Source organism: Coregonus clupeaformis, chromosome 18 (genome assembly GCF_020615455.1).
Source record: "Coregonus clupeaformis isolate EN_2021a chromosome 18, ASM2061545v1, whole genome shotgun sequence".
In the NCBI taxonomy this organism is placed as follows: Eukaryota; Metazoa; Chordata; class Actinopteri; order Salmoniformes; family Salmonidae; genus Coregonus; species Coregonus clupeaformis.
Window position 1 is genome coordinate 8,235,040 of NC_059209.1, and position 12,922 is coordinate 8,247,961.

General features: G+C 45.6%; 1 protein-coding gene across 4 annotated transcripts in view; it reads left to right on the forward strand.

The window, feature by feature from the left end:
- LOC121587520 (rho-related BTB domain-containing protein 2-like) overlaps positions 1 to 12,922 on the forward strand; it is a 103,242-nt gene that overhangs the window by 69,664 nt on the left and 20,656 nt on the right. For all 4 annotated transcript variants that reach the window (XM_041904532.2, XM_041904531.2, XM_041904530.2 and 1 more), the window contains 4 exons: positions 1,911 to 2,096; positions 2,752 to 3,553; positions 5,009 to 5,228; positions 11,313 to 11,431. In XM_041904532.2, coding sequence (XP_041760466.2) covers positions 1,911 to 2,096; positions 2,752 to 3,553; positions 5,009 to 5,228; positions 11,313 to 11,431 — 1,327 coding nt within the window. The remainder of the gene's footprint in view (positions 1 to 1,910; positions 2,097 to 2,751; positions 3,554 to 5,008; positions 5,229 to 11,312; positions 11,432 to 12,922) is intronic.

Consider the following 12,922-nt stretch of genomic DNA (forward strand, 5'->3'; position numbering starts at 1 on the left):
ATCAATTTGATGTTATTTTAATGGACAAAAAATTTGCTTTTCTTTCGAACACAAGGACATTTCTAAGTGACCCCAAACTTTTGAACGGTAGTAGTGTAGGTGTAATTTTCCCTAGGGTACATATTGGTGGAAGTTAAGGTATGTTCTATGGAACCAGTGTTATTCTGTTGCTTATTTGGCCGACTACTCTATCTAGCTTCTGGGGCCTATCATGTTGGCTGTGCACAGGCATTTTTCCACTAAAGAATTATGAGTAGTGTTTACTTAGTTGTTTAAACCCAGTTGACTCTGTTGACCGGTTTCATCTTCCGTTATCATCTTTAACCCTTAAGGTTGATGTCCGCGCCCCGTGTACATTTAATTAGCATAATCAATAAATCCCCATAAAAATCCGTCCGTTTAAGCTAGAGATATTTTGCACTGGATACGTCTCAATCCACCGCATCTGCCTATATCACACTGCGGTGAAAAGTGACAGGCTAGAGCGGGGTTTGTCAGACCTTGAGACATCCTGAAAATCGGTCTTCTCACAAAAACAATTTGGTCTACATAATTTGTCACAAAAAAAAAAAATCTATATTTTTTTTATACTTCAAGGGGTCTTCAAAATCAAATAGCTAAATGATACTTGGTATGACCTTCTTAAAACAATTCCATATAGAACCCCCCACCCCTCCTCCAACTTAGACAGAGCTTAGACTCTTATGAGTTAATAACCCATTAGAAAAAACTTTGATCTGACCATGGTTGTTAGCCATAGAGCTGGCACAATTACTGTATAACCGTTTAACCGACGATTATCGATGAAGACCGTCATGAAAATTAAAAAAAACGTCATAACCGTTTTAAGAAATAAATAAAATAATTTTTGTGGAACGAACAGCTGACTGAAAAGAGGACGGCGGGGCATTCCTGCGTTTGAGTCCGTTTCTGCGGGAACATGGAATCTTAACAACGTGCAGAAACGTTGTTGCTCCGTGCTGAAATGTAGAATTTTAATTCTAATTATGTTGACTTATGTGGCTCATGCAATGGAATGTATTTTTTGTAATGTCAGTTGAGTTGAATCAACAATATTATCAGCACATATTGATTCATACACTTCCTCTTTTTACATCCTGCTTTTACTTCCTGCTTCGCTCCTATAGATATACTCGCAATGGCCACCAGTCCACTCATTATGCCAATTACGGTCATCCAAAATTCTATGACCGTCACAGCCCTACTTATTGATTAGAATTATTATAATATATTTAGTGAATTCCATGTTTTGACCCCGGATAAATCCCCATAAAACATAACAATTAACCTATTTATCTTTACTGAAGTCAATTTCATAGCCTCTAGAACAGAGTGCTCTGCTTAGTCTGAAATTAGGGCAGAGTGGAGAGGCTCCCTTAGTGCTGTGCTGGTTACGTGGTAGCTGACATTCATTCACATATGGGAAGCCACACACACATGCCTGTCAGAGCCGTGCCTCAGAGACACTAGTGGTGGAGAACATCCTTAAGTCCTTTTGTCAGCCTGGCCCAACACACTGCTGCACTGTAGCTGTTGTGTGTGTGTGTTTTGCTCTATTATTAACCACTCTCTGTGGCATTGGCTGCCTTAGGGCCTTAGTGGGCTTACGTAAGGGAGAGAGAGGGGCTTCACAGCCCACCAGCCTCAGAGGCCTGTAGACATGACACACACAACCCCATGACCCCACACCCCAGGCCGCTCAATGTCGCCATCCATATTCACTGTGCCCAGCAGCACTAGTTCAGACTCTTCTCAGACATGTTTTTGACCTCCAGGAATGTACCTCCAGCTCTCTCTCTTACTCCCTCCCTCCTTCTACATTACCCTCTCTCCTTTCCCCAACTCTCTCGCCCTCCTCTCTCCCTCTCTCTTATTTGTGCGTGGCACAGGTCTGACGTGGTGGTGCTGTGTTTCTCCCTGGCCAATCCCAACTCCCTGCGCCATGTGCGCACAATGTGGTACCCTGAGATTAAGCACTTCTGCCCCCGCACCCCTATCATCCTGGTGGGCTGCCAGCTGGACCTGCGCTACGCCGACCTGGAGGCTGTCAACCGTGCCCGCAGACCCCTAGCCAAGTAAGATCACCCTCATCCTCCTGAAACAGGTTTAAATACATGCATATTTAAATTTATTTTTATTTGAAATACTCATTTTCTGTTTTATTTGAGTATTTTCAAATAATGTGCCCGAATCCAACTACTTTTGAAGTATTTGAAAGTATTTTCAAATCATTTCCTATAAATAGACCTACTATTTGAAACTATTTTCAAATAGCCAACTTGTTTCCAAATACATCTCAAATACCCCTAGGACAAAACAGACCTGGGTACAAATGCATGGAGTATTTAAATATTTTTGTTTGAAAATACACTTGTCTGTGTATTTGACTATTTTCAATAGTATTATATTCTAATACCAAAAAAAAAAAATACTTACTTTGAAATGTCTTTGAAAGTAATTGAAATACTTAAAATAGTATTTGAACCCAGGTCTGGACCACCTTGACCGCAGCAGTCCCATCACATCCATTGGCTGGGTGTGTGGCATTTGACTGAAATGCAAACGCACCCGTCATGCCTTCTGTCTGTCCATAGTTTAGGTCCTTGTTTTTGTCTAATACACTCTTGACTCAGTTACAGCCCTGTGGCACGATAACACAGTTATAGAACAATCCTTTCATTAGAGATCTACCTCTCTGCTAATGATGTAATCCTCTCCCTTTGTCTTCAGACCAATCAAGCCTACAGACATCCTACCTCCTGAGAGAGGCCACGAGGTGGCCAAGGAGCTGGGCATTCCCTACTTCGAGACCAGCATCGTGGCCCAGTTTGGGGTCAAGGATGTGTTCGACAACGCCATCCGTTCTGCCCTTATCTCCCGCCGCCACCTCCAGTTCTGGAAGTCCCACCTGAAGAGAGTCCAGCGGCCCCTCCTCCAGGCCCCCTTCCTGCCCCCCCGTCCACCTCGCCCTGTGGTGGGCATCCCCGACCCCCCTCCCATCGACGGAGAGGCCCCTGACTCCCTCTTCTGCCAGCCGCTGTGCGCCGACGTCCTCTTCCTTCTCCAGGGCGGTGCCACGCGCGTCTTCGCACACAAAGTCTACCTGGCCACATCCTGCTCCAAGTTCTATGACCTCTTCACCCTGGACCTGCTGGCTACCGAGTCGGATTGGGAGGGAGAGGAGCGCGCCGAGAGCGGGGAGGAGGACGAGCAGAGCAGGAGAGGAGCCAAAGAGCAGGCGGGGCGCACTAAGAGCTTGGACATCGATAAGGAGGGGGAGGGGGGCGCCAGGGGACTCAAACGGCCACCCATGCTCCAGCAGGGCTCCCTGAGAACTTCCAAAAGTGATAACGCCCTCCCCGCCAGGAGCCAGTGCCCCCTGGGGCCCCTGGGAGCCGGCCGTGGCCTCTCGGGCTGGGGGAGGGGCTTCCTGAGTGTTTACCTGGAGCACATAGCTGACCCCGAGACGGGGCGACTTCGCCTCATGACCGTGGTCTCCATGGACGTCCTCATACAGGAAGAACCCTTCCAGGTAAGATCAGATAACAACAAAACAAGTCTTGCAAGATGCTTTGGATAATAGCGTCTGCTAAATCACTGTATTAAATCATGCAAAACCAGCTACATTGTGAGGTTCCCATTCCCAACACTGCTCCAGGGTTGTATAATCTTAGTGCACTGTGAATAATGCCCCTACTGGTCATCACAACCATAACACAGTTTAAGTCCCTATATTCAGTCTGGTATGAGAACGGTAGCCCCTATCTGCAAAAGCAGGGTGTCTACGGAAAGCTGAGTATCTTGGCTATTGATCGGTGCCTTCAAATCTTTGGTGTGACTTACTACCATATATGGGCATATGAATTTATAAGGACAAGCCGAGCCGATGACCTCATTTCAAGATGGCTGCTACCTACATTCCGGTTAGCGTTGTGAAGAATAAACAAAATAAACACGGAATACGTCAATACACACCGAAAGCCGGGACTCCACAGATCATGGGGCTATCTTATTTGTCTGCCTGTGACCTACCGTTATTAATCACCAGCCCCGAGAGTCAAAATGTTTATTTTACACGTTTTCACCCAACAGCAAACATCTTACAAGGTAAGCTTTGATTTGGTCTGTGTTTGAACTATAGCTACACGGGGATATCAAATTAATCCTTAGGTTGGTAGGAACAAGCCTATTGCCAATGTTATCTGATGATGTATGATTTAATGGCAACATCGAATGTCCACCGAGTTACTATATCTTTGCGCATCAAAAATATGATGTTGCCTGCTTACGCACTGTAGGCATCCATTAAACAGGGGATTGGCTATTATGGCACCTTGACAGTCTTGTAGCCAATGAGATAAGCTTTCCAGGGATATGCAGTTGACCTGGGTTGGACAAAGCAAGGTCTAGAACCTTTTTATGTGTAATGTGAACTATTGCTACCTGGCTTAGAGACTTGGAAATGTCCCGTGACCACACCTGACACCACTTACTAAAACATCTGCCCATTTTTTTTTCTGATATTGTTCACATGTTATGGAAGCCATCTGATGTGGTTCCAGGTCTAGTCATCAATAATTCACTTATAGCTTGTCAATGAAAGATGACTTTCAAAATTAAAAAAATTAAAAAACTGTTATTTTGTGTGTGCTTGATCTTGTGAATTCTGAACTATGTAACTCCTATCTGTCTTCTGATCATTTCCTCATAATCTCCCAGATGTCTTCTTTCCAAATATACCAAGTTTCAGAATCATGTAATTACACATGAATAGCAGTTACTTTTGGGTATGTCTATTTAGGCAGAAATCTACATTTTGCCATTATATTTACATTTAAGAGTAGAATTAAAGGTAATTAAAGTGAAGTTAATTCAAACGCATCAAATGGTGTTTATTAACTTGATTTATACCACTGCTTGGCTTAATACTCAATTCCGATAAGTTGAGAGGGTGTTGATTCTTTTTTCAACTCTGCGGTGGTTTCAGGCAGTGCTGCAGTACTTGTATACAGGCAGTCTGGACGAGAGCCGAGGGGACCTGATGCAGGTGGCCACCATCGCCGAGCTGCTGGAGGTGTTTGACCTGAGGATGATGGTGGCCAATGTGCTGAACCGGGAGAGCTTCATGAACCAGGAGATCACAAAGGCCTTCCACGTCCGCCGAGCCAACCGCATCAAAGAGTGCCTCAGCAAGGGTACCTTCGCCGGTAAACACACTGCCCCCACTTCTCTTGACTTACTGCGTCCTCAGAGCTATTGTGTGTTATGTGTGCGTGTGCGTGTTTGCATTCATAAGTGTGTACACACTACATTTAGCATTCCCATGTTATTCCAATATTCTCCCATTAATTCACATGTCTGGATCTATGGCCATGATATTGTTTTTCCTATTTGCAATATTTTGTTTGTGTGTCCTGTCCTCCATGTCAAAATGAGTCCATTTGGTGTCATCGATCTAAATATGTGTTGCTGAGCTTTTCTGCTTTCTCCGTATGTGTGCCGTGCCCATGTGTTTCTTTACGTCACTCCTTTCTGGTTCCTTTTGTGTGCATGTTGGCTATAGCGTTTCCTTCAAGGTGAGAGTGAGATACTATCTCTAAAGTAACTGTAGTCTTTTCTACCTTCAGCTGGCCTACCACAGTCCTTATTTTGTAGTCATTGTGTCTGTTTCCATGGGGATTTGTTTTTCAATATAAACTATATATACAAAAGTATGTGGACACCCCTTCAAATTAGTGGATTCGGCTATTTCAGCCACACCCGTTACTGACAAGTGTATAACATCGAGCACACAGCCATGCAATCTCCATAGACAAACATTGGCAGTAGAGAATGGCCTTACTGAAGAGCTCAGTGACTTTCAACAGTCATAGGATGCCACCTTTCCAACAAGTCATTTCGTCAAATTGCTGCCGTGCTAGAGCTGCCCTGTGTATTGATGTTAGAGCTGCTAGATCTGCCCCGTGTATTGATGTTAGAGCTGCTAGATCTGCCCTGTGTATTGATGTTAGAGCTGCTAGATCTGCCCCGTGTATTGATGTTAGAGCTGCTAGATCTGCCCTGTGTATTGATGTTAGAGCTGCTAGATCTGCCCTGTGTATTGATGTTAGAGCTGCTAGAGCTGCCCCGTGTATTGATGTTAGAGCTGCTAGAGCTGCCCTGTGTATTGATGTTAGAGCTGCTAGAGCTGCCCTGTGTATTGATGTTAGAGCTGCTAGAGCTGCCCTGTGTATTGATGTTAGAGCTGCTAGAGCTGCCCTGTGTATTGATGTTAGAGCTGCTAGATCTGCCCTGTGTATTGATGTTAGAGCTGCTAGATCTGCCCCGTGTATTGATGTTAGAGCTGCTAGATCTGCCCTGTGTATTGATGTTAGAGCTGCTAGATCTGCCCCGTGTATTGATGTTAGAGCTGCTAGATCTGCCCTGTGTATTGATGTTAGAGCTGCTAGATCTGCCCCGTGTATTGATGTTAGAGCTGCTAGATCTGCCCCGTGTATTGATGTTAGAGCTGCTAGATCTGCCCCGTGTATTGATGTTAGAGCTGCTAGAGCTGCCCCGTGTATTGATGTTAGAGCTGCTAGATCTGCCCTGTGTATTGATGTTAGAGCTGCTAGATCTGCCCTGTGTATTGATGTTAGAGCTGCTAGATCTGCCCCGTGTATTGATGTTAGAGCTGCTAGATCTGCCCCGTGTATTGATGTTAGAGCTGCTAGAGCTGCCCCGTGTATTGATGTTAGAGCTGCTAGATCTGCCCTGTGTATTGATGTTAGAGCTGCCCCGTGTATTGATGTTAGAGCTGCTAGATCTGCCCTGTGTATTGATGTTAGAGCTGCTAGATCTGGCCCGTGTATTGATGTTAGAGCTGCTAGATCTGCCCCGTGTATTGATGTTAGAGCTGCCCCGTGTATTGATGTTAGAGCTGCTAGATCTGCCCTGTGTATTGATGTTAGAGCTGCTAGATCTGGCCCGTGTATTGATGTTAGAGCTGCTAGATCTGCCCCGTGTATTGATGTTAGAGCTGCTAGATCTGCCCTGTGTATTGATGTTAGAGCTGCCCCGTGTATTGATGTTAGAGCTGCTAGATCTGCCCCGTGTATTGATGTTAGAGCTGCTAGAGCTGCCCCGTGTATTGATGTTAGAGCTGCTAGATCTGCCCTGTGTATTGATGTTAGAGCTGCCCCGTGTATTGATGTTAGAGCTGCTAGATCTGCCCTGTGTATTGATGTTAGAGCTGCTAGATCTGGCCCGTGTATTGATGTTAGAGCTGCTAGATCTGCCCCGTGTATTGATGTTAGAGCTGCCCCGTGTATTGATGTTAGAGCTGCTAGATCTGCCCTGTGTATTGATGTTAGAGCTGCTAGATCTGGCCCGTGTATTGATGTTAGAGCTGCTAGATCTGCCCCGTGTATTGATGTTAGAGCTGCTAGATCTGCCCTGTGTATTGATGTTAGAGCTGCCCCGTGTATTGATGTTAGAGCTGCTAGATCTGCCCCGTGTATTGATGTTAGAGCTGCTAGAGCTGCCCCGTGTATTGATGTTAGAGCTGCTAGAGCTGCCCCGTGTATTGATGTTAGAGCTGCTAGATCTGCCCCGTGTATTGATGTTAGAGCTGCTAGAGCTGCCCTGTGTATTGATGTTAGAGCTGCTAGATCTGGCCCGTGTATTGATGTTAGAGCTGCTAGATCTGCCCCGTGTATTGATGTTAGAGCTGCTAGAGCTGCCCCGTGTATTGATGTTAGAGCTGCTAGAGCTGCCCCGTGTATTGATGTTAGAGCTGCTAGATCTGCCCCGTGTATTGATGTTAGAGCTGCTAGATCTGCCCCGTGTATTGATGTTAGAGCTGCTAGATCTGCCCCGTGTATTGATGTTAGAGCTGCTAGAGCTGCGCCCCGTGTATTGATGTTAGAGCTGCTAGAGCTTTTTTAGGGGGTAGATCAGCTTTAATATTTCAGATCGATTGTGGCTTCCATCAGTGTAATTGTCTGCATCATTTCCAATCCCCCATATATTTGTTTTGTAAATAGCATTCGAAAGTATTCAGACCCCTTGACCTTTTCCACATGTTGTTACGTTACATTCTTAATATAAAATGGATTACATAGTTTTTTCCCCCCTTATCAATCTACACACAATACCCCATAATGACAAAGCAAAAATAGTTGTTTTGAATTTCTTTACAAAAACTAAAATAATATCACATTTACATAAGTATTCAGACCCTTTACTCAGTACTTTGTTGAAGCATCTTGAGTCTTCTTGGGTATTACGCTACAAGCTTGGCACACCTGTATTTTGGGAGTTTCTCCCATTCTTCTCTGCAGATCCTCTCAAGCTCTGTCAGGTTGGATGGGAGTGTCGCTGCACAGCTATTTTCAGGTCTCTCCAGAGATGTTCGATCGGGTTCAAGTCTGGGCTCTGGCTGGGCCACTCAAGGACATTCAGAGACTTTTCCCGAAGCCACTCCTGCGTTGGCTTGGCTGTGTGCTTAGGTTTGTTGTCCTGTTGGAAGGTGAACCTTCGCCCCAGTCTGAGGTCCTGAGCGCTCTGGAGCAGGTTTTCATCAAGGATCGCTCTGTACTTTGCTCCGTTCATCTTTCCATCGATCCTGACTAGTCTCGCAGTCCCTGCCTCTGAACAACATCCCCACAGCATGATGCTGCCACCACCATGCTTCACCTTAGGGATGGTGCCAGGTTTCCTCCAGACGTGGTGCTTGGCATTCAGGCAAAATAGTTTAATCTTGGTTTCATCAGACCAGAGAATCCTGTTTCTCATGGTCTGAGAGTCCTTTAGGTGTCTTTTGGCAAACTCCAAGCGGGCTGTCATGTGCCTTTTACTGAGGAGTGGCTTCCATCTGGCCGCTCTACAATAAAGGCCTGATTGGTGGAGTGCTGCAGAGATGGTTGTCCTTCTGGAAAGTTTTCCCATCTCCACAGAGGAACTCTAGAGCTCTGTCAGAGTGACCATCGGGTTCTTGGTCACCTCCCTGACTGTGGGACCTTATATAGACAAGTGTGTGCCTTTCCAAATCATGTCTAATCAATTGAATTTACCACAGGGGGACTCCAATCAAGTTGTAGAAACATCTCAAGGATGATCAATGGAAACAGGATGCACCTCAGCTCAATTTGTAGTCCCCTGTAGCTCAGTTGGTAGAGCATGGCGCTTGCAACGCCAGGGTTGTGGGTTCGTTTCCCACGGGGGGACTTACTAACTGTAAGTCGCTCTGGATAAGAGCATCTGCAAAATGACTAAAATGTAAATTTTGAGTCTCATAGTAAAGGGTCTGAATACTTGTAAATAAGGTATTTCTGTATTTTATTTTATTTTTTGCCAAAAAATCAAAAAACCAGTTTTCACTTTGTCATTATGGGGTATTGTATGTAGATTGATGAGGAAAACAAATATTTAATCAATTTTAGAATAAGGCTGTAACATAACAAAATGTGGAAAGTCAAGGGGTCTGAATACTTTCAGAATGCACTGTGTGTGTGTGTGTGTGTGTGTATATATATTGATGCCCCACCAGGTGAGATCTTGCAACTTCTTCCATTTTCTAATAATTGCGCCAACAGTTGTTGCCTTCTCACCAAGCTGCTTGCCTATTGTCCTGTAGCCCATCCCAGCCTTGTGCAGGGCTACAATTTTATCCCTGATGTCCTTACACAGCTCTCTGGTCATGGCCATTGTGGAGAGGTTGGAGTCTGTTTGATTGAGTGTGTGGACAGGTGTCTTGTATACAGGTAACGAGTTCAAACAGGTGCAGTTAATACAGGTAATGAGTGGAGAACAGGAGGGCTTCTTAAAGAAAAACTAACAGGTCTGTGAGAGCCGGAATTCATACTGGTTGGTAGGTGATCAAATACTTATGCCATGCAATAAAATGCAAATTAATTACTTAAAAATCATACAATATGATTTTATGGATTTTTGTTTTAGATTCTGTCTCTCACAGTTGAAGTGTACCTATGATAAAAATTACAGACCTCTACATGCTTTGTAAGTAGGAAAACCTGCAAAATCGGCAGTGTATCAAATACTTGTTCTCCCCACTGTATATGGCACAGCTGTAAATTTTTTGGTCCTTAAATGAAACTGGTAAACTTTTTTATTTATCACAATTCTTTTTATATATATATATATATATATATATATATATATATATATATATATATATATATATATATATATATATATATAAACGTTCTCTGGAGTGATGAATGACGCTTCACCATCTGGCAGTCCGACGCACAAATCTGGGTTTGGCGGATGCCAGGAGAACGCTACCTGCCCCAATGCATAGTGCCAACTGTAAAGTTTGGTGGAGGAGAAATAATGGTCTGGGACTGTTTTTCATGGTTGGGGCTAGGCCCCTTAGTTCCAGTGAAGGGAATTCTTAATGCTACAGCATACAATGACATTATAGACAATTCTGTGCTTCCAACTTTGTGGCAACAGTTTGGGGAAGGCCCTTTCCTGTTTCAGCATGACAATGCCCCTGTGCACAAAGCGAGGTCCATACAGAAATGGTTTGTCGAGATCGGTGTGGAAGAACTTGACTGGCCTGCACAGAGCCCTGACCTCAACCCCATCGAACACCTTTGGGATGAATTGGAACGCAGACTGCGAGCCAGGCCTAATCGCCCAACATCAGTGCCCGACCTCACTAATGCTCTTGTGACCGAATGGATACAAGTCCTCGAAGCAATGTTCCAACATCTAGTGGAAAACCTTCCCAGAAGAGTGGAGGCTGTTATATCAGCAAAGGGGGGACCAACTCCATATTAATGCCCATGAATTTGTAATGAGATGTTCGATGAGCAGGTGTCCACATACTTTTGGTAATGTAGTGTACCTCTTGAATATAAATGATTTACTCGCTCTAGTGGTTTCTATGCCCCATGAAGATTAGCGTGTCCTATAGGTCTGCCCTAGGGATTGGTTTAGTTTTTTCAAAGAATGCTTCTTCTTTCGAATGACATCTTTCGGCCTCCAAACAGAATAAAGGGACAGTCAGAGCCCTTCAAAGGTCTATATAGGTTTCAAACTTAGTACCTCAACTCCGCTTGACACTGTGTGCCAGCGTGTCCCTCCCTTACACCCTGTGTCAAATAGAGCTCTGTCTATCTGTCACTGTATCTCTCGGTCTGTCTACCCGTCTCTGTGTGCGTCTGTCTGTCTGCGTTTGTCTGTGTTTGTGTCCTTCTGTCTGTCTTCCCCTCTCTCTGTAACCTCGACTCCGTGGCTCACTACGAGATGAGTGCTCAGTGTTTTCCCTCCCCCGGTTTTAGATGTGGTGTTCCGCCTGGACGATGGATACATGCCGGCCCACAAACCCCTGCTCATCTCCAGCTGCGACTGGATGGCCGCCATGTTCCGGGGATCCTTCATGGAGAGCTACATCGAGGAGGTGAGTCAGGAGTAGGATGCTGGGGTTACACTGTCAAACCAGACACATTCCCCAGTTGAACCTAGCAATAGGAGAAATATCAAAGTGTTTGCTAAATGTGTGGAAGAATGACATGGATTGGGGTTCGGTAAGGATGGGTTGTATTGAAGTATAGTGGTGGTGGTAGAGGAGGGGTCGTGGCTGGATGAGCTGTTCTGCGATCTATAAACCTGTTTCACCTGTCAATGTGTTGAATGCACACTGTAGTATGATCCTCCTCTAAGGGATCACAGAGTTAGCTGCCACGCTAACTGACAATACATAGAGTACTGGAGTACAGCCAGATGAGTGGCTTAAAGCAGCAGGCAGACAGGATTCCGCATCTGAGCCGGCTCACCTCGGGACTTCCTGTTTAATTTCCTGTCTACACATACTTCCTGGACAAGAGGAATCGTGAGAATATCATAATATCACAGCACTAACCACACATACCGCCCGCATTCCTGCCTGTTATCAACATACTGTCAATTGACAGCCTTATCTGATGGTTCGAGAAGAGGCTATTGAGGGAGGCTGAGAGAGATGGTAGAGCAGAGGACAGTATGTATCGCAAAGGGAACTCTTTTTCCTTTCACATTTGACCCCAAGACAACGGCGTAACATGACATGCATTCACATTAGAGAGCTGCCCGTGAGCCATACATGAGAAACAATCCAGGAACACACAACAGTCTGTATATAGTAGCTAGAACACAGGATATTGTGGGACTGTGGCCCGGATCATTCTGGATTCTCAGAGCCCAAGCATCCCTCTCCTTATCCAGGTCAGTATTCCCCGTGCGGTGTGTGTCCGGTTACCCCCGCCGCGTCTCTGGCGGCTCGGGTTCTAGAAAGACAACTCCAGGACAGGGCTGCGGACTGGGCCGACCCACCCAGGGAGGGAGCACCTGTCTCTGGGTGCTGTGGGTGTCCGCTGCCTGTGCCCTTCTGACGAACTAGATCCCCCAGGTATGGTTACAGTCCAGGCCCCACAGGCTTTGGGTTACGGCCCTGCCAGGAAGCCGGCAGCCCCAGGACGCTGGCCTGGTCCGATGGATGCTTTTACAGCCAGAGTCCACAGGGAGGGGTGGGGGTGAAGGTGGAGTGGACAAGGGTCATGGTGCAGGATGGGGGTCATTTTATCTATAAGGACATTTGTAAAACACTGACAGCAGTGAGGGTGGGGGTCGACAGTGGAGGCTACCGGGATGCTTGCCAGTATCCATGGTAACCCTGAAAGCTTCATGTTTGTCCCATTGTGGCACTCTTTATGGCGTTCCGCTTGCACAGTGCAGTGGCCAGGTGCACATCTAACAAAGACCGAGGCACTGGACAATGTGAAGCCGTCAGTATTTGTCATTGTATGTGAGATGTCTATAGTGGAGCAACCAGGATAGTGGGATAGAGTCCTAGACTCTTAGGGTTGCACATTCACCTCAGTTTGAAATCTCAGTACAAAAACCCTCACACATC